General features: G+C 45.4%; 1 protein-coding gene across 2 annotated transcripts in view; it reads left to right on the top strand.

Annotated features, from left to right (window-relative positions):
* CCDC93 (coiled-coil domain containing 93) overlaps window positions 1-26,007 on the top strand; it is an 87,501-nt gene that overhangs the window by 4,761 nt on the left and 56,733 nt on the right. For both annotated transcript variants that reach the window (XM_057539437.1, XM_057539438.1), the window contains exons 3-7: window positions 887-981; window positions 8,716-8,827; window positions 12,825-12,923; window positions 13,699-13,755; window positions 22,509-22,609. In XM_057539437.1, the coding sequence (XP_057395420.1) occupies window positions 887-981; window positions 8,716-8,827; window positions 12,825-12,923; window positions 13,699-13,755; window positions 22,509-22,609 (464 nt within the window). The remainder of the gene's footprint in view (window positions 1-886; window positions 982-8,715; window positions 8,828-12,824; window positions 12,924-13,698; window positions 13,756-22,508; window positions 22,610-26,007) is intronic.

The raw sequence follows: 26,007 nt of genomic DNA, 5'->3' as shown, positions 1-26,007 counted from the left end.
CACAGTGAATTATGCACAGAAATGAAGCATTCGGATCAGTTGGGGCAGGCCGGGAAAGCTTCCTGGCGGAAGAAAGCGTTGAGTCCTCCAGTGGGCCACGGCCCTGGCTGCACATAACAGATTCTTTTGTAATACAGATATCTAGGCCTCAGCCATTGAAATTCTGGTTTGTTAGGTCTGGGCTGGGCACTGGAATCTGTATTTTTATTATGCATCTCACATGAGTCTACAGTATAGCCAGGGATAAGATTCACTGTTGTGCTTTTCTAACATCAAGCTGTGTCTAAAAATGTTTTGTTTCGGAATGGAATTTTAGCCTCAGTCTCATTTGCATCACGGAGAAATCCCATGACAAAACTAGAGCAAGGTTTCTCATCTCCTTTAGGTAGTAGAAAAAAAATGAGATGTATGGAAATTAAGTAATGAGTCACAGAATGTCACCCTTGTTACCCACCTGTCTGGTCCATAAAATACATAATTTCTCTGCAGTCTGGCACTTGCCTGTAATTGGATTAAGACTTCACCCAGCTGAGAGTTAATGTCTGCCCCATCAGTATAAAGAGGATCTATGCATCACAGGTCCATTTAGTAATAGAAGTCAGCTTCTCGGTCCACTGGCCGTGAGTCAAGTGCTCAGTAACTGCACGTGGCTAGCAGCGCTGTACTAAACAGTGCAGATACAGACTGTTCCCGTCTTTGCAGAAAGCTTTACAGTGTTCAGCAGTGCTGTTCAGGTGAATTGTAGTGGATGGAGTCAGGATACGTATTCTCTCTCTGAGGGTACCCAATTTTGTACATAAAAACTATTTATATTTTATCTACCTTCCGCTTCTTCCCCTCTTCGCAAACTAGGAAGAGAAAAGAGGTATTGTTTTGTGTCTTTCAGGTGGTAGGAGGAATGACCTGGTGCATCACCACTTGCAGCTTTGATGTGGATGTTGATTTGCTCTTTCAGGAGAACTCTACAATAGGTCAGAAAATGTAAGTTATCCGGCTTTCCACGGAAGAGACTGAAGGGGGAGAAAAGAGCTAACTCTTGAGCGTGTGCTATGTGCCAGAAGTTGTGTTAGACGGTTTACCTATAGGCTGAAAGAAGCCAAGGTCACACAGCTAACATATGAGAGTCGCCTAATGTTATTCTAATGTTACATAGGCTATTTCTGGTGCTTTTCCTTGATCACAGTTTCTGTCGACTGCTCATGTATCTCTTTCCAAAGGCAGTGAATTTGCATGGAAGTTGAATAGGTGAGAGAAGGGGAATCTTTCCCTCCCCGTTGCCTCTGGGTAAGGCAGAGCCTCACTTTGCCTGCCATCGAGAGAAGGCAGCCTGGGCTCCTCGCTAGAGATGTCACGGGAGGGTGCCCTGGCTGGTCATCCGTAGCTCAACAGGGGCTTGGTGATTTCATGAGACCATTGGGAGCCCCAGTTCTGCTCAGCCCTGCCCTGGGCAGCCGTGTGACCTTGGGCAAACCTTAGTTCCCTTTTCTGTAAGAAGGAGGGTTTGTGATCTCAGATCTGTGTGATTCTGTGACTGACTGACTCATTTTTCTGAAGCCTTATCCTCCCCTAAATGGATTAAAGATAGTTTACAAACACGCATGGGGAGCAGTAATACTGGAAAAGTGAAGCAAAGCAAAAGGAAAAAAAAAAGGAAACGAAGGGCAGAGTTGGGGATAAGGGACACACCTGTGAGGGGCCATAAAGGCCCTGTTTTTCCAAGGGTGGGACACAGATTTGACTGTGAAAAGAAGAAAAAAACATGCTAAATTACCCAATTTACAGTTTCCATACAGTAGAAGAAAAATAGGTCCCTGTGAATCACCAAAATTCTTACCACTAAGACCAAAAGGCATCTCTTGGCTCCTTGTTAAGGAGGACATGCTGTTTGACACAGAGATACTGTCATCAGTGCCCGGCCATGAGTAGTGGGCTCTGTGTCCTGACACCTGTGTGGGGCTGTGGCATCATGTCCAGCGACCCGCAGTGAAAAGCCCTCCACTGGGAGCGTACGATGGAGTCCAGGCATGTGGCCCTGCTCCCTGCCGGTCCAGCTCAATCCAGAGGTAGATGGTATTCTTGTTCTTTTGTTTGTTTTTATTTAGGTGTTACATACTTGAAGGTTGAAAAAAAAATTCAGATACTACCAAAGGGAGCAAAACATACAGCTGATGTCTCTCCTCCTTCCCATTTTACACCCCAGTTTTATTCCCTGGAAACAGTCATCTTTGGCTGTCCAGGTTTTAGATTCTTCAGAGTGGTCACTAATACATCCCCAACTATGTATACAGTCTTCTTTCATTCAAGTCTAATGAGAGGAGGAAATTGGCTCACCTGTACCACTCACTACATCCCCTTTGTCTCCCATCTTCCACTCTTTTAATTGTTTTCTGGTTTTTCTATGATCACTTGCATAATTTGAATCTACTTAAGCTTCTGTTTCTTGACCCATTAACATAAGGTGGTTTCTCCTAGGTCCTAACTGAGTAAACATTTTAGTATCTCTATCTTTCCTTCTATCCTTCAGCCTCCATGTACCATCATGACATCACTTTTATAATGTTTAGCGTATAATATTTATAGTCTCTTCTGTAGTAGCAGTTAAATTGTCCGTGCTTTATCTACAGGTAAATTCTAAAAACAAATCTATAAACAGTATTTACAATAAGAACTGAGAATTGTGATGGGGTCAGAAAGAAGGAACTGTAATCTTCTGGACCATAATGGTGCTATTTAAAGGAGAATATTCAATGTATCATAGTCAAAAGCAATCTGTTTTCATTTATTCATAGACTCAGTAAATATCAAACTCCTACATTTACTGAACAATCAGGCATTGTTCTGGATACGTTAATGAAAAATGTCCTGCCCTCATGGAGCTTATGGTCTGTTGGGGGAGACAGACCAAAAACTAATTTAATAAATAACTAAATTATATATAGAAATAATATGTGCTATGAAAAAAATTAAAGCTGGGAGGGGGTACGAGGAGGGACGTAGGGCAGGAGGCAGTTGTTTTAAGTTAGTGTAGGCCTCATTGAGAGGGTGGTATCAGAGCTAAGACTTGAGGGACGAGGGTTCCAGGCGAAGGGAACTGCCACCGTGAAGGCCCCAAGCAGAAGCTTACCTGCAGTGGAGTGCAGAGTGGGGAGCAGAGGACGTCAGTGCAGAGAGGTCATGGGGGCAGATCAGGTGCAGTGCCTTGTAGGTCAGAGTAGGGACTTGGGGTTTACTCTGTGTGAGATGGGAAATCCTTGGAGGGTTTTGAGCAGAGGAGGAACATAATCTGTTCTGTGTTTAAGAAGGAACCCTGGTCTGATTACCGAATTAAGGGGAATCAGGGAGATTCTTTAGCGTATTATAGTAATCCTCCCAGGAGATGATGGTGCCCTGAACGGTGGGCTGGCAGTGGTGGCCTTCTGGATCTATTCTGAAGGTAGAACCAACAGGATTTCATGACATTGGATTTGGAGTGTAAGAGAGGAGCTGAGGGTGATTCTGAAGTATTTGGCCTGAGCGAGTGGAGATGGTCTGTGCAAGTCATTGGGAATCAAGCACACTGCAATTTGCTTCATGTTTATACAGCTTTTTTCCCTTGCATGTCTGGTTGCCTTTTTTTTTTCTTGATGACGAAGAAGCACGTAGTTTCACCTGTAATGAAGATCAGCCAGCTTCTTAATCAGTCTATCGACTAACATGATATTCACTGTCTTCTTGAGTACACTCTTGGTTGAAGCCTCTTTCTGTTCCAGTTTGAGCTCATTGCTTCTTACACCTGTGGCACCCCTAATGTTCTGGGATTTCTTTCCAGTGCATTCCTTCTGGGCTATGATTCTCAATCCCTTATCTGTGTTTCTGATATCTAAAAAACACTGAAAATGGGTTTTTTTTTTCTTTCAAGTGCCGATACAAAACTTATTTGGAAGCATAACATGACCTGAACTGCCTTAAGGTTATTTATAGTCTTTATTGATCCCATTTATATGAATATTCATATGTTTTACTGCAGAAATATTCATTTCTTTGATTATAGGGTGCTGCTCTAGATTTCACTGGGTCTTACCTAATACACAGTATATGCCCCTCAGGAATACTAAGGTACAAACATCTAAAGAATTCTGACTTCTGAAACACGTCTGCTCCTAAAGGGTTTGGATAAGGGGTTGAGGGTGTATTACGTTCCCTGGTAAGTATTTGATGTGTAGCTTTTAAGTGCAGAGCCATGAACTACAATTGAAGGCAAAGCTGTTGACGAGGGTTAACTTGTAAAGACCCAGCAGACTCCTAGCAGTGCCTCAGACAGTTGGGTCTTTTATCATCTGCGGGAGAAATGGCATAGCCGTAGGGCACTGAATTATCCAAGAATCTTTTCTGTTTGGTTTTGGAATACGTTCTGTGTTTGGGGGCCTCCCCACAAAGTTTCTGGTTACTTGCAGATCAGACTAATACTGCCGTGTGTTTGCAGTGCCTCCGCACACCCCGGCTGCTGGGAGGGGGGCCGGCAGCACCTCTGAGGGACACACTTGCCTGTACAGGGCACGGTTTTCTTCCAGGCTCCATCGGGACCTTGTCCTCCTTCTTTTTTTTTTATTAATTTATTTATTTATTTTTGGCTGTGTTGGGTCTTCGTTTCTGTGCGAGGGCTTTCTCCGGTTGTGGCAAGTGGGGGCCACTCTTCATCGCGCTGCGCAGGCCTCTCACCATCGCGGCCTCTCCCGCTGCGGAGCACAGGCTCCAGACGCGCAGGCTCAGCAACTGTGGCTCACGGGCCCAGCCGCTCCGCGGCACGTGGGATCCTCCCAGGCCAGGGCCCGAACCCGCGTCCTCTGCATTAGCAGGCAGGTTCCCAACCACTGCGCCACCAGGGAAGCCCTGTCCTCCTTCTTGATCCTTCTTTCTTGTGGGTTCCGTGAGCTTCGACCCTCTATCCCCAGCCTGTTCTAAAACCCCATTACCACAGAGTGCTATGTTCTGAGGTCCATAAATGAGATTTTAGGCTTATAACTGGGTTCATTTCTACAGCACATGTTTACCGGCCACCTGTGTGCAGAGCACTTACACATGCATTTTATTATTTTACCTTCACAGCAACCCTTGAACAGGCAGGACAGGGATTACCCCTTGTTTTATGATGGGATTATTGGACCAGTGGGACCGGGTGGCTTGCCAGAAGTTCCGTGGTAGGTGATGCAACTTGGAATTTAGACCCTGGTTTAGTTCACTCTCTTTCACACTGTTTGCAGTGGAGGAGGAAACAGTGCACTGAACACTTAGAAAACTAAAGGAATCAAACCAGTCACCTGTAATGAAACGTGGGCTTGTTAGATGAGGAATCTTAGATTAGGAAACCCATCTGGTGACCTCTGAGACTGTCATGTTCCCTGATTTTCGGAAAGTCAGAGGATCTCCTCTGAGCTCCAGGGAGAAGCCGAATGGGGGCTGGTAGGTTTCCGCAAGAAGCCTTCCTGACTTCTGCCCCCTCAGCCGGCCTGTGTTCCCTCCGGTCCCCACCCCCACCAGCAGTGTTAGTGCCTTCAGCCCCTTCCACATGTTGCTGACGCTGCGGACTTGGCAGTCATTTCTGGGAAGCGGGTTTAAGAGGGTTGTAAACCCTGAGATGACCCTGGGCGTCCTTCCCTCAGGGCCCTTATGAACTGGGAGAGTGGGCCGTCTCTGAGGAGTGGCCAGGGAGAACCTTGTCTGAAGGTAGAGGGTTGGCTGGATGGTGATTTGTAAGCTGCTGAACGGTTGCAGGCAATCAGTGACCCTGCGCAGACCCACAGATCTGTAGCCACTAGAGGGCGCTCTCCTCCTGCCGAACCAAGATGTGAATGACTAGTGAAGACCTGCCCTGAGCAAGGACGCAAAGCCAGAGCTGGGGACCGTCTTCATTTGCTAAGCTTGGAGTCTGGGGAGCAGGGCCAATTAAGCATCATCTCTTCCCCTCATCTTTCTTCCTTCAAAGAAATTAAGGAACAAGGAATGGGAGTCTGATGGAAATCACATTAAAAAGTAAAGCTTATCAGAGAGAGAGCCTTAGCTATGTTGCCAAATGGGTTTGCCAGTCCTTCCTACTAAACTGTCCCATTCGGGCCCCAGGAAGAGTTGGACGACCAGAGGCTTCCCCACTGGGGCAGGACATGTACCTCGCGGCAGAGAAGATGCATGTGTCCTAAGGACGGGCTGCTCAGAGAGGAGGGCCTGCAGGGGCTGCTCGGAGTCAGATGACACTTTCCTTCCCCGTCTCGGACCTTTTGGATAAATTACGCACACCCCCCTTCTGTTTGCAGTGAAAATGTCCTCCCGTGTACTACTCTCCTGGGAGGTGGGTAGTCCTTCCTTCTGTGAATGTGTGCAGCAGGGATCAGTCTTCCCTCTCCAAATTTTTTCTCTTAACCTATTGGACTTGATATTGTGATCAGTGGAGCTGGGGCTGTGACTGTTTCCACTCAGCAGTGTTAACCTTGGTCCCACCTGGTAAAGCTACTGTAGGTATAAACATGGTTTTGTAGCATGTTCTCCAGGGATCATTCTCTGGGAGCTGTTTGGCTTCTGTCCCTAGATTGCTACCTTGGTTCCTACCAAGAGTGAGGGCATGAAACGTACTAAAGGGAACATAGGTAAGGTAAGTACTCTCATCCAGGCCTGAGTTAGATGTCGGTCTTAAGGGTGTCTGTCCCCTGAGAAGCATTATGGAACTGCAGAAAGACAAAAGTATACAAGATTTCTTTGAACAAGAAATACTTTTGGTAGATAGACCCAAAACTTACTGCATTTGAAGCATCTAATAAGAACCTGGTGGGCTTCCCTGGTGGCGCAGTGGTTGAGAGTCTGCCTGCTAATGCAGGGGACACGGGTTCGAGCCCTGGTCTGGGAGGATCCCACATGCCACGGAGCAGCTGGGCCTGTGAGCCACAATTGCTGAGCCTGCGCATCTGGAGCCTGTGCCCCGCGACGGGAGGGGCCGCGATAGAGAAGGGCCCGCGCACCGCGATGAAGGGCGGTCCCCGCACCGCGATGAAGAGTGGCCCCCGCTTGCCGCAGCTGGAGAAAGCCCTCGCACGAACCGAAGACCCAACACAGCCAAAAATAAATAAATAAATAAATAAATAAATAAGAAAATCCTTTAAAAAAAAAAAAAAAAAAAAAAGAACCTGGTGACCTTGTTCACAGGGCCTTCACCTATTAGAAAAAAGTCTGACACTTGTAGATGAGGCCACAGTAGCTGCTGTAACTAGCTACGATTTTTTTTTTTTTTTTTTAGTGTCTGAGATGGGGTATAACCTAAACTGTCCATGTAGGCTGAGCCAGAGCTCCCATTTCTCCACATGGCCTCACAAGGCCACAGCTTGTGACTTGTTTCTCAGGCTTCCTAGGCTATGTACCATGGCTTTGGGGGTTAGTGGGCCCATTAAATAACCTCTGTTCTCTCCTTTTGAATGTGATCCGATTAAGGTATAAGAAATAGGAACCAGACAGTTGGAGATCAAATAGCAGCTGGTTAGAGAAGATTTAAATCTGTGGTGAAGTGGACTTGCACACAAGTCCCTCTATCACTCCCACCATAAAACGGCCCCTCCCAGGCCAGGGCTCAGCTGTGCGTCCAGCGGGGCGGGTGCTCAGCTCCTGACGGAGGCAGGCGATGCTCTGGGCCTCAAGGAGCCTGACTCCTGCTCTCTTCCTCCAGCCACTTCAGGAGAAGGCTGAGCAAGGTGTAGGAGAGAGATCGTGTCCCTCGTGAGAGGTGGAAAGCACCTTCTCTCTGGAAGGAAGAGTGAGGGCGTATGGTTCCTCCAAACCTAGGATTAATTTTAGAGTATCAAAAAAATTAAAGGCTATTTTTTTTTTAATTATTAGCACCTTTAATTATTATTTATTTACTTTTTTGGCTGTGTTGGGTCTTCATTTCTGTGCGAGGGCTTTCTCTAGTTGTGGCAAGCGGGGGCCACTCTTCATCGTGGTGCGCGGGCCTCTCACTACCGTGGCCTCTCTTGTTGCGGAGCACAGGCTCCAGATGCGCAGGCTCAGTAGTTGTGGCTCACGGGCCTAGTTGCTCCGCGGCATGTGGGATCTTCCCAGACCAGGGCTTGAACCCGTGTCCCCTGCATTGGCAGGCAGATTCTCAACCACTGCGCCACCAGGGAAGCCCAAGGCTATTTTTTATTTCAAAAATATTTTGTATTGGAGTAGAGAACTTCATTTTTTTTTTTCTTTTTGAGCATGAGGCCTCATGTTTTGTCTTAATATTCTTGGCACCTGGCACAGAGTCTGGTAATTATTTGTTGCTTGAATGATATTTAGAACAATTTTTTTAATGTTTAACCTAATGGTTTCCAGACTTGGAAAAAGTAGGGCAGTAAAGTGACATGTAAAAGAATATGCAGCACTAATAACTTTTTATTTTACCATGTAAGGATGTTAAAAAAAAATAGCTACTACCTCAAACATCACCATAACTTCAAGAAACAAAATATTTTAATATAAAAAGTAGGACGAACACGATCTTAGAATTCAGGATGAAGGTCGTTTTGTGTCCTTACACACACACACGCCTAAGTTGTGCTTATTTTTCTCAATTTGCCATCAGCCAGGAGAAATGTGGTCATGGTCTGGTATTGAGAAACCTCAGATCCCTCTGGGTTGCAGCCAGACTTGAGAGATGTCTTAAGAGCCACTTGGTGTGTTCTCACTCTTGGCTTGTTGTTTTTCTCTGAGCAGAGCTCTATCAGAAAAAATTGTCTCTGTCCTGCCAAGAATGAAGTGTCCACACCAGCTGGAGCCCCACCAGATCCAGGGGATGGATTTTATTCACATATTTCCCGTTGTCCAGGTAAGAGCATCTGTGGGGTTTCTTGTCCTCTGAACACTGGAATTCCTGTAACGGGTCTGGCTCTTGGGCCGTCTGGCCTGGATCCTGGATCTGATGGGTGTGGTATGGATTTGGTGGCAGCAGAACATGAGGACACTCCTCAAAACATTGCTAGTACTCAGTCAACCCTAGTTTCCCACTGTCACCTGTTCTGATCTTTGAATGTTTCCATTAGTAGCTTTTCATTGCCCTTCTGGTAAAGATGGAAGCCCATAGCCCCCCATCGCACCCCATGCGCTGGTCCCTTTTGACCTCTCCAGCCTCAATTTATTCTTTGCTTTTCTTTGTTCTTTCTATTCTAGCCCCTCTGACTTTCTTTCAAATTTCCTCGTACACACTGTGCTTCCTCCTGTCACGGGGCCTTCCAGGGTGGGAAGGTCTTCCCTTCTCTCCTTACCTTTATCTTCCAGATCTCAGTTCCACCAAGCCTTCTCAAGAAAGCTTCCCCTGACTGCCAGATCTAGAGCAGGTTCCTTTGCTATATCCTCTAATACGGCATATTCCCTACCCTCACAGGAATCTTCCTCACTGCAGTTTGTGACTGTGTCCACTCAGTGTTTGGTTATTTGTACGTCTCTCCCATCAGACTGTAAGCTTCCTGAGGGCAGGTGCCGTGGCTGTCCTGCTTGCTCTTGTGTCTCCGGCACCTCTTGGAATGTCTGGCACTTTGTAGGCATTCAATCCTACAGAGGACTAAATTTCTAACAGGAGACTTAATCTCCACCCTGGCTTTTCCCCAAGGCCCTGTGATTAAGTGGCCGTGCTGTACAAGTCCCTGTATTCTGTGCGGTTCTTGTGTCTCAGCCCCTCCTCCAGGCACCACAGAAAGAGGAGGAGCAAAGGGACTTACGTTTGTTTCCTGCTGTGTGGACAGCACTTTGCCTCGGATCCTAATAGAGTTCTTTGAAGCATCTATTGTAATCCCAGTCTTACATCTGAGGAAAGTGAGACTCAGGATAATCCATTTGCTTAAGGGCAGAGAACTAGTGAGTGGAGAGGCAGATTCCTCTAAACTCCTTGTCTTTAAGCCTGTACTTTCCCCTCCACCACCACGCAGCCACCCAGAGGAAAGCCGCGCAGCCCCTGCTAGAGAGGTTTTGTGATTCTGTTAAGATTAGGTAGTGTAGCAGTTAAGAGCCTGGACTCTGGAGACTTCCTGGGTTCACATCTTGGCTCTGCTACTTTCTAGCTGTGTGGTCTTGGGCAAATGACTTAACTTCTTACCTGATAAGTAGAAATAATAATAGTACCTACCTGATGGGATGAAAGCTGAGTAAGTTAGTATGTGTAAAGCACTTGATTGAAGGGCTGGGACCTTTCAGTAAGTGCTTTGTAAGTGTTATATAGTTGTTTCTGTTGTTGTCACTGCTATTGGGAATCTTCCCCGGCACTAGACTTCAAATCAAATATGTTGAAATTTATAACTGAAATTTGTAAACTTGAGGATAGGACTTTAACTCAGGATTTGACTTGTTTGTTTGTTAGGGGATGGTACCCAATCATTTTGTGAAGGTAAGAAGTAGGGAGTCTGTGTAGATTCTTACAAAAACCTCCAACCCCATCATACTGTGAAGTTGTTGCCCTTTCCCCTGAAGCCTGGATCTCTAGTGACTAGACCTTACTCAAAACTATGCTAGAACTTTGAGGACCAAAACCCTAGTCCATATATGAGAAGGGGATGAAAGGGAAGTGATTGTCTACAGTTGGTTTGGGCATTTTGAGTATCTAATGTTTGTGTTGTGAGCGGAATGTTGGAGGGCCCCCTTACTGGATGTGAGAGCCTCGCTAATGGTTACCCTATATCTTAATTTCGTGGATCTGTAAAATTTTAAAGCGCAAATAGAGGTTGACCTGTGGTTGCAACCTGTATTTTGCCAGGAAGGGACGTTTTTAAAGGCAACAATTATTTTGCTTTCTTTACCATTTCCTAAAAGAAAGGCCATTTAACTCTCACTCTCAGAATAAAGGACAGTCCTTCAAATGGAATACATGTAGCCTTATGAAAAACTCGCCACATGCCTGTAGTTTTCTGTTTTGCCAGACACCAGTGAAAGAGCAGTCGTGGACCAGCCACTGGGAACCCCTGAACTGGTTGTCTTGTGTGGGACTAGAGGTCCACCACGCTTGTTGGCTCTGTTCAGCACAGCTGTGGTGACACTCTCTGAATGCAACCAGGAGGAAAGAAGAGCTAACTTCCGGCTACTGGTAGTTCCAGGTCACATTTTTTTCTCCCACGTGGGGCCCGTGAATCCTGTGAGGGTAGGTATTTTTCTCAAATGCTAGGGGCTTGTGGCAGAGCTCAGCTGTCCTAGAGGTTCCCTCCGCAGCCCTTCATGCTGGGAACTCCAAAACACAGCGGTCGAGTCTCTAAGGAATCCTGTGAATCAACGGGCTTTGCCTTCCTCATCTGAGCATGTTCTCCAGGATCCAGCCAAGTTACAACTCAGTGTCGATCTAATTAACAGAGGCAGATCTGAAAAGGCAACAGCAGTGAAAGGCCAGAACCTGGATCTCCCGATGCAAAGCAAAGCAGAGAGAAATTGAGTTGAACAGTGACTCAGCCTCCTTAGATGTCCAGGGCCGGTGCTGGGGTACAGGTGAGGGGCTGGAGTAGCCCCAGATGCCGTCCGATTTTCTGCCGCTGCCCTTCTGGATTTTAGTCAGTGCCTGAGGTCATTGTTTGGAGGTGGGGTGGAGTGGAGTGATGGAAACAAATGGAAGATACTAGCAACAAAGGAATACTCCTCATAGAATTATTTGCAGCCACTGCTCTCCTGGGCAGCTGCTTCCTAAGTGTGTCCTTTACTTGAGCTGGCCGCCCTCCCTGAGCACGCATTCCTGCCGTCCCCGCAGGAGCCCTGCGCCATGTGCATGTGTCTGAACCTTGCCACGTGTGGCCATGCCCTGGGGAAGCACAGCTACCGTCCAGAAACTGCTCCTGAGATGTAGTAGCTCTCTCTGGAGAGAGGATGGCATCCCTCCGTAAAGGTCTTTAGTAATAACGGGAATGAATGAAGAGTCAGGAGGAGAAGCAAAGGCTCTTTTTGTACTTTGCATTCTCACCCTCAGAGCGCCTGGGCCTTCCGCAGGTTGTGGGGCGTGGGTGTGTGCACGTGTGTGTTTCCATTCCCTGGAGTTGTAAGTCAGCGGACACGAGGAGCGGCTCCTTGTGCGTGTGAACCCCGTAGACCTAGGAAACGTGGCGTGAAGCCCAGACGTGCGGTGTCCTGATGTGGCCGGCAGCTGTGTGGCTTGCTGGCTGTGGATCGGTGGGCGGATCACGTAGTCTCTGCGAGCCTCCGATTCTGTAAAACGCGGCCAGTGCCAGTTACCTTATAGTGTTGGGTGGATTCGAGAGCTATGCTGTGAGTGCCAAGCTACCCTGAAGCCTAGGGCTTGTGCTCAGCACACCTGGTCTCAAGTCTGAATGTTGGGGGGATTTTTTTCCACCTGTCAGACGAGGGTTTCACTAGGCCTTCTCACTGGTTCCCTTCCCTTCCTCTGGTCTGTGGTGCGAGCAGCACGGGAAGGAGAGAGCTCCAGTGAGATCCGCCACCGGGCGCAGGGAGGTTCGGGGGATAGCTCTGTCTGTGTCGGGCTCCAGGTGTTCACAGAGCTGTCTAGCACTTGTGTTTCATTTGCTCCCATAGTTGCTCTGTGACGTGAAGGGAACTGACACTCTCACCTCCTCTTTAGCAGAGAGGGAAACTGAGGCCCAGACACCTGAAGCGAGGCTCGAAGGCTCCTGCGCGGCTGTCCGCTCAGGTCCTCCCGGATCTCAGCCTCCAGACACCCAGCAGCTGCTTTTCCTGCAGGGCAGTGTGTATTGATGGTTATTCGTCGCCTGGGCAGTTCATGTTCTGTGATTCGGGCGCAGGACCGGTGCCGTCTGTGCGTCGGCCTTTACCGCGGTGTGTCTCATCCCTATCAGCTCACGTTTCCTCACTTTCTTCCCCAGTGGCTGGTGAAACGAGCCATAGAAACAAAAGAAGAGATGGGTGACTACATCCGCTGCTACTCCGTATCCCAGTTCCAGAGAACCTACAGCCTCCCTGAGGTCCGTGCTCTTTCCTCGTCCAGCTGAGAAGCTGAGTGCACCGTGAGGGACCCCGGGACGGCGCAGAGCGCGCTCAGGCGCCCCTGCACTCCCGCCCGCCCCCTCCGGATCAGCCCTGAGACTGGGCCTCCTGCCTCATTAGAAGTGCCTGTTTAAATGGGCACTGAGTGTCAAGCCCTACAGTTTTGTCCTTGTCTCTCAATTGTGGTGCTTGATCTGGACCTTTTGTTAAATTACAAGAGCGTGAGTGTATTTTTGTAGAGTCATATGAAGGTTTTCGAGAGACCCCCTGCTTGGGACGCACCTATAGTCCCAGTTGAATGGTCATCACAACAATACTGGCTGATGACTGTCGGATGCTACATTCCAGTCCCAGCACATCTCATGCCTTCTGCTTTCTGATCCTCATGACTGCTCCCTGAGACAGGCAGTGTCATCCCCGTTTTGCAGGTGGAAAAGCTAAGGCTTAGAGGTTCGGTAACTTGCTGAGGTTTCAGCGCTCATAAGGATCTGAAGTGAGAACGCTTGTCTTCACCACTACACTCTGTGGTCCCCCTTTTTCTCACCGGCTGCATGGATCTGTTTTGCAGCCCTTGGCAGAAGCCCTAGCTTTTTCCCATGCCGGATATATTCCAATTTGTTAGAAAATTGAGACTTCTTCAGGCAAAGTTGTGATGAGAAGTCAGTTTATAAGACGGACTGCTGAGCAGTCCAGTTGAGTTTCAGTCTTTACGCAGGAAGATTTGTTTCATCCCTGTGTCTTCTTGTCTTGCAGGATGATGACTTCATCAAGAGAAAAGAAAAGGCCATCAAGACAGTTGTTGACCTCTCGGTGAGTTCCCTGCCCGAGTTCTTCTGTAAGGGAAGAACATAGGGTCATAGCCTCCAAGTAGCCCTTTGAGTTAAATCACAGAAGCCCCTACCCCCCGAGGTTTCTATCTGCCGGGTTGCTCAGGAGCTGACCTCAGGTGCACACGTGAGGGAGGCCCTGCCTGCCGTGCGTGCCCGGTATCCAATGCCAGCGTTCAGGGTAGCACGTGCCACAACCACTGCCCTGTGTTTCCCTTAGTTCCAGTTTTCCAGACCCGAAGCCCTTCCTCATTTGTGCCACTGGCAGCTGTAAACTTCACATAGCTCCAAAGAGCAGACGACGAACTAGAGCTGATGCATTGAGGTGACCACTGCCATGACGGCTTCGGAGAGGCAGAGTAGCTTCTGAGCTTTGTGTGGGAAGCTCTGGGATGGCCTTTGTCCCCAAGCACAGTGTATCTTAACCACAGGGTCTGCGCTCATGTGCCCACTTCCCCAGTGCAAGGGCCAGAGGAGAGCTTTGGGCCTTTTCAGAACACTCTGGGCCAGAGCCCAGCAGAACCTTGTCAGTGCTACCCTCTCCTCACCCCCCAGCCTTCCTACTTGAGCTGATGGGAATGGAGTCTCAATGCCTGGGTGTAAATTCACTTTCTTTAGAAAATAATGTCTACAGTTATTCTGCTTTTTTTTTTTTTTTTTTACTTTTAAGAATGAATGTATGGTCTCCCCAGGTGATTACTGTGAAAAGAATAACAGTACTTTGATGATGAAAGACATGAAATGCTCATTTAAAACAAAAAAGCCTTTGTCAGTTTATGGTTGTAATTTGTATCTTTTCCACAGTTCCATTTTGGAAATGGGAGAAATGGAAAACCTTTAACAGAGTTACACTCTGAAGCCAGATGCTGTTTTCAGATTTGGTGGCAGTATTAAATAATAACACTAAGAGGACATGACAGAACAGCAAGTAATTTTTTTCCTGGTTGTGAGGTAGATGTTCAGTTTAGAACATCTTTAAAGTTTTCTTTAAAAAGATTGAGAGATGAGAGGAAGAAAATCAACCTTAATCTAACAACACAGAAGCAGCCACTTTTGATGCTTGGACATATTTCTTCTGTGTTTTTAATGTGTATTTTTATAGTAAATTAGAATTATACTTTGAAGGTAATTTTGTAGTTTTTTTTCCACTTACCAATATAGAGTCTTGTATGCTGTTAAAGGTTCCTCCTAATCGCATTTTCATGGCAAATAATAACCAATTGGTTGGATGTGCTGTTGCTTTCCCTTGTTTTAAATGATGCTTCATTTCTGGAAAGATCTGAGAATTAGGTGACAGCATTACCTCTGATACAGGGAGCTGGGGAGCCAGTGGCAGGAGAGGAAGGGAAATTCTCTTTTCCCTATAAACTCTGTACTATTTGGATTTTATACTAAGTCTGTGTATTACCTATTCAAAAACAATAATGTAAAAACTATTTAATTTTTTCTAGTTAAGAAGCTGTAGGAAGTTTATTTTTCCGAAATTACAACTACAGGCATATATTACTATATCAAATCTTATAAAATCCAATTCTTTTTTTTTTATATTTTCAGCATGTTGTTTTATTTAATTTTATTTTATTGGAGTATAGTTGCTTTACAACGTTGTGTTGGTTTCTGCTGTACAGCAGAGTGAATCAGCTATACGTATACATATATCCCCTCTTTTTTGGATTTCCTTCCCATTTAGGTCACTGCAGAGCACTGAGTAGAGTTCCCTGTGCTATACAATAGGTTCTCATTAGTTATCTATTTTATACATAGAATCAATAGTGTAAAAAATATTTAATGTTTAATTGAATATCTTCATGTGCAAATCTCACTTGGAGCCCTGGGTAGAGAGTGAGAAACATTACATTTTTTGGCTGTATCACCAAGAATAAAAGGCCAGTGTAGCTGTTGATCAAACTGGGCCTGATGTCTCTTTACCTATTAAACATTTCAGGCCTCTAGAGACACATTATTTCTTCTTCTCATTTGTAATGGAGTTTTTAAAGATAATTGTCTTCTGCTTGGCAACATGACTTAAATTCTTAATGGAATTTAAGGAGATAATGACAGTGACAAATATATAGTGCCCAAACATTGTTCTAAGCATTTATATATAACTTATCTAGTGCTCACCACAACCGTATGAAGTAATAGTATTTTTTTTTGACAGGTGAGGAAACTAAGGCACAGATCAGTTATGTAGGTTGCCCTAGGTCACATTGGTGATGACGGAGCCAGGATGCAATAAAATGCTAGATAAAATGCCATTTGCAGCTCATTAGCAAATAATATCAAGATAAAGGAAAATGGAAAAAAAAATTGTAGGTCTCTGATAATAGTTCAAATTGCTTAGTTTATTTCCTTTTCTTATGTGTGAACTTACTCCTTGGTTGACTGTCAATACATTTGAAACAGGAATGATAAAAAAATTTTTACGGATGGCCAGAGCTGGCCTTTGGGTTTTGTTTGTTTGTTTTCTTCTTTCTCCACCTACTGAAAATACTCCCCCATTTCTAGATGCTGTCTTCTTAGGTGTCTGAGCTGAGCTCTGTCGCCATTAATTTCCATCCTTCCCACCCACCACTTCTGCACACGCTTGCTTGCGGCCTTGGAGTGAGGGTCCCAGGAGCTTGTCAGAGACTCCGGGCTCCATGTCCCTGTCTTCTTCTTGTGAGTCAGTGTAAGACATGGAACAGCTTGCTGGGTTTTGATTGCTGTCACTCTCTCCAAGGAGAGTCCCTCCCCTCGTAAAGGGAATAAAGTCTTTCCTAGGTGACCAGGGTGTGGCTCTTTGCAAGTCTTAGTTTCTCAAGAATGTTTTCTTCTCCTTCCAGCCCCTCCCCAGTTCTGCCCTTCAGATGTCTCATCACTGTTTCTTACCTGCCCCTTGCTGACAAACGTAGAATCCCAAATTTAAACTCTGAATGGTAAATTAAGGATTAAAATTCGGTCTTACATACAGCGCCAGGTTTCTATAAAATATGCATGTAGCTGCCGCGTACTGACTGAGTGCCTTCTATGTGCTTGACATCTAATGAGGCATTTTACAAGCGTTATCTCATGTACTCCTCATCAACACTCAAGGACTTATGCGTTATATTTCCGTTTTATAAATCAGGAAGTTGAAACTCAGAAAGGTTAATAAATTCCCTACACGGTTGCAGAGCTGAGAGGAGGCAGCCAGGTTTTCATTTTACATCTGGCTCCTCAAACACAGCAGGTGTTGGTGCTTCTCTAGTTTTCTCGCTCTTCACCCAGTCTCTGATTTCCTACACATCCCTGACACTGATTTGGCCATAATGTTTCTGACTGATTTCAGGACCCTGCAGTATTATTTATCAGGGTCCCAGAGACTCAAATGCATGCAGAGTGGTTGGGTGCTCTGCCCTTGTGAGGACATCTACTCTGCCTTTGCCTGTTTGAAGACCATTTGTCCAGTTGGAGAATAGGTGCCAAGTGGAGATTGTCCTGTTGTCTTTTTTTCCATCTATTAACAAGTTATCATTGTGCCTCAGCAAGCAGACTTTACTTACTCTTGCTTACATGTCTTTCTAAAAATAAATATTAAACGTTTTAATATTTTTCAAAAAATTTTAGCTTATAAGAATATAAGCTTGTCTTGTCTTTAGCCATCTTTGTAGGACTATTGCAATTTTTTGCATTCATCCTTGGTTATGTAGCTCATCTATTTTTTGTTTTTAAATTTTATTTATTTATTTATTTATTTATTTTTGACTGTGTTGGGTCTTCGTTTCTGTGCGAGGGCTTTCTCTAGTTGGGGCAAGTGGGGGCCACTCTTCATCGCGGCGTGTGGGCCTCTCACTATCGCGGCCTCTCTTGTTGCGGAGCACAGGCTCCAGACGCGCAGGCTCAGTAATTGTGGCTCACGGGCCTAGATGCTCCGCAGCATGTGGGATCATCCCAGACCAGGGCTTGAACCCATGTCTCCTGCATTGGCAGGCAGATTCTCAACCACTGCGCCACCAGGGAAGCCCCTCATCTATTTTTTTGATGCATGATTTTTTGTTTTACAAAAGGTTATTTTTCTCTCATACTACTACTGTGGTAATAATGAAAAATTAGGAAATGGAGAACAAGTACAAAGACTAAATCACCCATGATACCACCAGCCAGGGCTAACCACTGTTATTCCTAGTAGGAAATATATAGTTATGGATATCAATATAGAAAATTAGAGATCACAAAAAATGACATGATACTACATATTCTCTTTTGTTGTGTGGTTATTTTGCTCAACAGTATAATCAAGGATATATTTCCATGCCAATAAATGTACCTCCATAGCATTTTTAGTGGCTGTACATTATGCATTGTGTGGTACTAACTTAACTAGCTTAGTTTGTTTTTTTGGGTTTTTTTGGTTTTGTTTTGTTTTGGCTATTATGTAGGACATCCCCATAGCTAAATTTTTTCTTTTATCTTTAATTATTTACTTGGGTTGCATTCCATGAAGTGGAGTTGGTTTAGAGGTTATGCCTCAGTCTGTTAGTACCTCTTGCCAGATTGCCTGGCAGAAAGGCTGTTGTGTGAACTTTTAACTTCTGAGCTCATCACCTTCCAGTGTTCTCTCTTTTTGTCTTGGCCTCATTTTTCTTCATCCTGGGGATTATTCCCAGTACTTCTGCTTCTCCTTTAAAATGTGTTCTTTTCTTGACTTCTCCATATCTCCTTTTCACGGAATAGGTGGCCGCTTTGTAGAAGGCCTGCTTGATGGGAGGTGGTATTTTCAAAGGACATAAGAAAATGAAACTATTGCCCAGGACAGGCCTCTCCTTACCCTTCCACTTTCACATCATAATCATAATCGCTCATTTGTCTCACCTAATGTGCTGTTGTACAGCCTACTTCCTCCTTTTCTGAACTGTCAGCCTTCCATATTCATGAAGTATCTGACCTGTGCAGTGAGGTCTTTTACTCCCTCTCAATCTTGAGTAAAGAGTAGCTGTGAAATTTTACCCAAAGCCCCCAAAGATACATTTGCTTACTATTTGTTGAGCATTTCTTGGTAATGTTTAGAATTTTGTATGAGAACAGAGGGGACAGAGGAGAAAAATAAGACTTCTTATTGGTCCCCTAAGAGACCAGGTCATTTAAAACTACGACTCCACTGTGTTCTTCCATACGAAACGCTGTGAGGAGGGCCTTTCTATCCAGGACATGAAATGTAAACGTGGCAACATTAAGTAAAAAAGTATATATTAGTACATTTTATCAATAATAGCAAATATACACATGTGTGTATATCTTAGCCCTTAATGTGTATCAGATAACGTTAGATAGATTGACTAATCCTTACGACTCTCTCCATATACCTATTTTACAGATGGAAAACCTCAGAGGTTAAAGTAATTTGCCCCAAATCAGAGATGTAGTAATGGGGCACGGGTTAAAACCCTGTCTGTCTGCCTCCATATATTCATTCCTTAATAGTAATTGAGCACTCACTGTGCGCCAGACCGCATTCTAGGGTGTGAGGTGAAAGCAGGAGCATTGCAGCTGTAAGGGATTCAGGGGATTTCGGGCCTCATCAAGGGAAGAGATGTGACGGGGGCTTAGCAGTAGCACACACAGGGTCTCTGGGCGGTGCTTTGACAGGTTTGCCTGAAGGGTGGAGAGGCTCTCAGTGCGCAGGCCATCCCGAGGCCTAGGCGCCGGGGCCGCCATTCAGAAGGGGACGTGAGGAAACGAGGGAGCCTCGGCCGGGGCAGGTTAGAGAAATCCGAAGGGCAGCTGCAGCCTGGGGTCTTGATAGCCACGGGGCTTATCCTGTCTGTGGTTCGCAAATGTCAGGTGCAGTTTTGCAGAGCGTGCAACGTGGACAGGCTGTAAGCCGCTAAACTCCGCTTAATGGGGCCATCTTTTAAACAGCTGGGTCTGTGAAAAGTTTGAGGTTGGCACTGGAGGGTTTTGAGCTGTGGGTCTCAGCCTGCTGTGAAGAAGTAAACCTAGGAGTCAATATACAGAAGCCATCTTGGCTCGTGTATACAAAGCAGTGACCTCATTCTTACCCACCGAGTTACACCGTTTGGTACAAACCCAAGGGGACCTGAGGTGGGACTTGTGCCAGACCTCAAAGAACAGAAGACAGGCCTGCACGGCGGAGCTCGTATAAAAGAGAATAGAGGAAGAACAAAGTTTAGGGGCGTCTGGAGAAAACCCTACCTCCCCAGCTAACTTTCCTACCCATAGACATGATTGCCATCCGTCTCTCAGCATTCCCTCACTCAGTTTCCAGGGCTTCATTTCTGTGGTGGTGGTGGTTGTTTTATTCATGTGAGAATGAAGAAAACAACCTGATTTGTCTCAGTTATAATGACTCTCTTATGGGGTGTTTCAGGGCCCCGCACTCGCTGATGGGAACATCAGCGGAGCCCCTCTGGGTGGAAGGCAGCATTTGTTCAGGGGCTGGTGGGAGGAGGTGTGTCCGTGAGAGTAGGGTTTGGGTTTGGGCTGCCAGGTGAGCCCTGGGAGAATGAGATGTGCTTCCTGCTGAGTTGGGTGTGGTCCGGCCCCCTGGAGCGCTGGGGGGCAGTGGCTGCTCGTGGCTGTCTTGCTGCCCGCTGGGTATCTCCTGAAGGGGTTGCCCACCGTAACTGAGAGGCGAATTATTTAATCGCTGCTTCTTTAGTAGCAAGGTGGAGGTAATGGCATCTGCCCTGCTCCTACCTCATGGTGTAGTTATAAAATGTAAAAGGTGAGATGTATGTGATGTGCTTTAAAGTATAAGGATAATTACACAAAGGCCAGCATTTGTCATTGTTTGGCAGAATAAAAGGCCCTTGTGGCTGTCGGTTTCAGTATGCTATTGTTTTGGAGTCAGTCCTTCTTCAGACTCCAGTTTCCTGTCTGGGGTCGTTGACTCTATGAATGGTAACTAAGGAAAGTAGCAGTTAAGCTCAATCATTATAGTGCTGCTGTAATGGTAGAGCTCTGTGGAAATTAAATCGTACACAGTAACTGACGTCATATGGGTCTATTATGTTTTTCATTTCCCCATAAATCTGTTTTGTGTTATTTATAGCTTCCTATTCATGTAGGCACCAGCAGCAACCTAGGAGTATTTGCAGCAGTGAGTTACAAGAACAGCCCTCCAGGGTCATCCCAGCACCTGTTTCATTCCTTTTCCACAAAATTGTTGAGATTATATATGTGACAGAAAGGATGTTTTTCTGTATGTTTGAAACTTTTCATAACAAAAAATGAGATAATAATAAAATTAACAAGAATTATCAAGAGGGGAACAATTCTAATTAGCATAAAAATACCACTGTCTGCAGAAACCTGATAGTGTGCTTGTCCTGGTGATGTCCAGGTAGAGATTAGGTGTGGTGAACTCTGCTAGTGGAGAAGAAAAGATCCAGGGACAAACTGGAATACCTTGCACAAACAGCTGCCTGTTTGCACCCAGAGCCTTGAGAAAATATTATTAAGGTATTGTTTGATGCCAGTTTTGCAGTCAAGAAGGACATTCATTTGGGGTAGGACGACAAACCAGGTCATCTGGAGGTGAAGACCTACATTAATTGAGCACCTACTACGTGCCGTGTACTTTGTTTAGGAAATATATATATATATATATACAGTTTCAGAATGTGTCCTACACAAAAGAGGACTGTGTTTCTACATTTATAACTAAATAATACTCTAATAATTTAAAATGTCATTGAAAGTTTAAAGTGCATTTTGTGTTTTTATAAATTTTTTAAGGATAAACCTCAAAACACTTTTGTAAAGAGATATATATCTCTGAAGGGTTTGTATCTACTTTCCTTTTCTGGTATTGGAGTTCAAGAAATGGAGATTTCTATGCCATGAGAGAATTTTTTTTTTTAAACATTCTAGGTTAACATGTATATTTGTGATTGTTGCACAGTTTATGTCTCTGGGTGGTAGAAAGGTCTGGATATGTAGTGACCAGAAAATTTGTATTTTTTTCTGGAAAATTTTATTAAGGAATAAAAAAGATTTGAATAAAAAGATATATCTTGCTTTTCAAGGCAAGATTCAGTATTATAGAGATGTCAGTTCTTCCCAAAGTAATGTATAAATTTGGTGTGATTCTTGCCAAAGCTCAACAGTTTTTCATAATGAACTTGACAAGCTGATGCTAGAATTCATTTGGAAGAGAAAATGTGTAAGAATAGCCAGGAAATTTGAAAAAGAACAGTGGAGACAGGATAAAGACTCATAAAGCAAGAGGAATTGAAGAGGATAATATTGGTACATGTTTTATATATATGTATATAGTTGTCATTTTAAATCAAGGAAGGGATAGACTTAAATTGATGATGTTGGAATTCTTAATTTCCCATTCAGAGAAAAACATATATCTATAGATACCTACCTTTCACTAGACCCCCCAAAAAATTCTGAATAGATTAAAAGGCTAAATATAATCTATAAAAATAGCATACAAGAGTTTTTTTTACAATCCCTGGGTTAGGAAGTAAGATGATTGATAAGTTTGATTGCATGAAATATTAAAATGTCATAAGACAAAAAAGCCCAACAAGATTAAACAAAGTTGACAAGCCATAGATTGGGTGGAAATATTTGCTACAGTATAAAGATCAAAGGGGCAGATTCCTTGAAGACAGTCGCACGTGCCGGCTGTCCTCCGGAAGGGGAGCTGTATACCCACTGCCATGGGAAAGGACTCCCGCCCCTGACAGGCTGGACCAGCCTCCTCATGCTTAGTAACTCTCTGCCTCATCCATCTCTTAGGATGCTTACAAGCCCCGTCGGAAGTACAAACGCCAGCGGGCAGCAGAGGAGCTGCTGGATGAAGAATCACGGATCCACACTACGCTTTTGGAATATGGCAGGTAACGAAGGCGGCCCCGTCCGAAGTGTCTGTTTGATAAAACCATTGAAAGGAAAAGCTAACTTAAATGGCTTCATTGGGATGAACTTGGTTGGTTTTCACCTGACTGAGTTCACGGGTTTGAGCCTGTGATTGCCAGCACCGAGGGCTTTTCTCCCTGGTGTTGAATTAGCTCAGTTTCTGTGGGTAGCTTCTCTGATGGCGGTAGAGACCTGATCTTCGAAGTTCCTCACCAAGCCCCCATCCCCAGCTCCGCCCTGCTCAGGGAGCTGGGAAGCGTGGGGCATTCGCAGAGGCTCAGGTGGCCTGCCCTTCATGCCCCCTGCCACTTGTTAACATCTTCAGGTAAACTAAGAATTGAAAGCAGTTACAGCAGTTTTACTTTGTGTCAGAGTCTAATAGTTTTGGTTCCCTGTGAAGAATTGTCCTGACCGGGAAAATGAAGAATTTAGAAGTAGTTTTGTCACTTCTTAAAAACATCTCTAATTTTTAAAAATACAGTTCTTATAGCCTCAGTTTTCAGTTACACACACGCACACACACACACGGAAATGCTTCTCCTTGTTGAGTTTTTTGCTTGACTCTGGGTATTAACCTTCCTTTGTGTCCTGAATTTTCTACTCAGGGTCACTGATTCCTTGATGTGAGTATGTCTCCTGTGCTTCCTTCCCCTCTGCTCCGAGTGATTGCTGTGTGCTGCCCTGCTCATAACCCAGCCCTCACTGGGGGGCTGGAAGTAACAGCGCTGCCACCAGCATCTCCAAGTGAGCATCTGATGGCTTCTCGCTCTAGGGTACTGGAGACAACCGGAAGGAAATTAAGGCTTAATTGCCTCACTTCTTCCATCTCTCAGATGGAATTGCAGTTGCCACTTTTTGTTTGTTCGTTTGTTTTTGAGAGAGTAATGCGGGCTCAGATCCTTTCTTCCTGAGAATGAAAGCTAGTCCGTTTCATTCAAAGGAAGTTGTTAGTTCTGGCCCCGACCTGAGCGTGAGGGCTGCCCCACAGCTCGCCAGCTGTTGCTGCGAATTGAGCTGCTTCTGAGTCAGGCACCTCCAGACCAGTGACATAATTTGCAGGGCCCAATCAGTGTAAAATGAAAATGCAGGGCACCTTAGGCCCCTGAGAATCATGAATAATGGTTAATCATTAAGGATTTCACGACAGCGGCAACAGCCACATGCGGGCCCCTTCGGGTGTCAGGTCCCGTGCCACTGAACGAGTTGCATGCCTTGGACACTCTGAGGGGGGCTCTCCAGCCAGCCCTCAGCTGCAGGCGGGCACACGAGGCTGCGCTGGTGCGGGCGAGCCAGAGCTGGAGAGACAGCCTCTGGGAGTGTTACATGTTCCGGAGCCAGAGAAGACTTAGGGAAGTGCGGTTTTTGGTAGTTTGTATTGTTCATACCTCCATTTTTTCCAGTATCCAGTACGTGTCTCAGAACTAGCCTTAGCTCTTATTGGTGGGATCATGCTGACTCCTGATTTCTGAGCCTGGGGTGGGTGTTTGATGAAGGCTTTTTTTGCTTGTTTTTTAGGAGATGGGGTTATTTTGCCTTTTTTTTTTTTTTAAGCTTTTCTGGTAAGGAGAGGGTGAGTTTGTGAAGGTGGAGAATTCTGATGGTTTATTCAGCTCATTCCCCTTTTTGAGAATGATGAAGACAGCATTCAGAAAGGTTAAAAAATAACCTGCCCAAGGTCGACTGCTAACTCTTAAGAACTAGTAAGAGCCTCAAACTGGGACTTGAACTCAGGTTTGCTGGACTCCAAAAACATGTCATCATTATTATCTACAAATGTTGTTTGAGCCTCTGGTGAGAGTTTGGTTCTTGATTTTAGGAAAACAGGCCCAGCCTTGGTTGTTTGATCTGAGACTGAACAACCAGAGAGTGGTTATTACAACTGACAGAGCAAATGGGATAAAACTTATAGCCCCAAGAAGTGTTCTTTTATTCCCCTTCCTTGGGAAGGCTGCTCCCCTCCTTTCTATCTCTCTTACTCTTCCCTTAGGGTTTTAAGTCGATACTCTCCACTGCTTGAGATCTCTCCCATTCGATGAGGATTACATAACAATGTCTTTATGAAGGGCTTTGAACAGTTTGTCTCATGTAGAAAACAGTAAATGTCAACTGTTAGGTGCTGTCACCACCACCACCAACACCACCATCATCACCATCACTACCACCATCATCATCATCATCATCACCATCATCTTCATCTTCATCACCATCACCATCACCATCACCACCATCATCACCATCACTACCACCATCATCATCATCACCATAATCTTCATCACCATCACCGTAATCTTCATCACCATCATCATCACCATCATCATCTTCATCACCATCATCCTGAGCAGCGGCAGTTTTCAGTTCTCAAACGCCCTTAAATGTGACCTTTAGGTTCAGATGAGGAGCCTAACCTCAGCCTCTCCTTTCAGTTCTCCTCGTCCCTATGTTCTCATTACCCCCAGCTCTAGCCCTCCCTCCAGCCCCTTTGTGAGAAGCCTCACCCTCTTCGCTTTCCTTCCTAATCAGGCAGGGCTGGGCCCCTGCTGCCTCTGGGACTCACTCCACTCCTCCTGCCTCCCCCTCACTGTTGGGGCGTCCCTTAATTGCTCATCCCCACCTGGGAATCCTAATCCCTCATCTGTTGTCAGTGTTTTCCTTTTCATCTCACCTCTTGACAAGAGGGAAAATATTTTGACTCCTAGAATAAGAAGGTCTGAAAACAGTGTTTCTTCTTTGGGGTTAGAGGTCAGTCATCAGCCTAAGCCCACAGAGCATCTGGCTTTGAGGCCAGCATCCCAGTTTCTTCTCCCTTTTTTTTTTTAAATTTATTTATTTATTTATTTTGGCTGTGTTGGGTCTTCGTTTCTGTGCGAGGGCTTTCTCTCGTTGTGGCGAGCGGGGGCCACTCTTCATCGCAGTGCGCGGGCCTCTCACTATCGCGGCCTCTCTTGTTGCGGAGCACAGGCTCCAGACGCGCAGGCTCAGTAGTTGTGGCTCATGGGCCTAGCTGCTCCGCGGCACGTGGGATCTTCCCAGACCAGGGCTCGAACCCGTGTCCCCTGCATTGGCAGGAAGATTCTCAACCACTGCGCCACCAGGGAAGCCCTCTTCTCCCTTTTTTGGCTTTCAGTTGCTCAAATAAGGCTAGACTTTGAGCCTGGCCAACTATGCTGAGGACCTTACTTACGGACTGTGTGTCTTGTTAAAAACATGTTGGGTATATTTGTTTAAATGTTATGTTGTTGGAAAAACAAGACTCATAGTTTCGATTTTAGACTTAAACACAATTGTATCTTTATAGTATTTCAGTTATATTATGGGTCCAATCAACTTTTAGGAGCTAACTTAAACAACTAACCACACTATGAAACTGTCACTGTGGGGA

The sequence above is a fragment of the Balaenoptera acutorostrata genome, unplaced genomic scaffold (assembly GCF_949987535.1).
Source record: "Balaenoptera acutorostrata unplaced genomic scaffold, mBalAcu1.1 scaffold_351, whole genome shotgun sequence".
Taxonomy (NCBI): Eukaryota; Metazoa; Chordata; class Mammalia; order Artiodactyla; family Balaenopteridae; genus Balaenoptera; species Balaenoptera acutorostrata.
The sequence above is the reverse complement of the archived record's forward strand: the minus strand, read 5'-3'. Positions and strand labels throughout refer to the sequence as shown.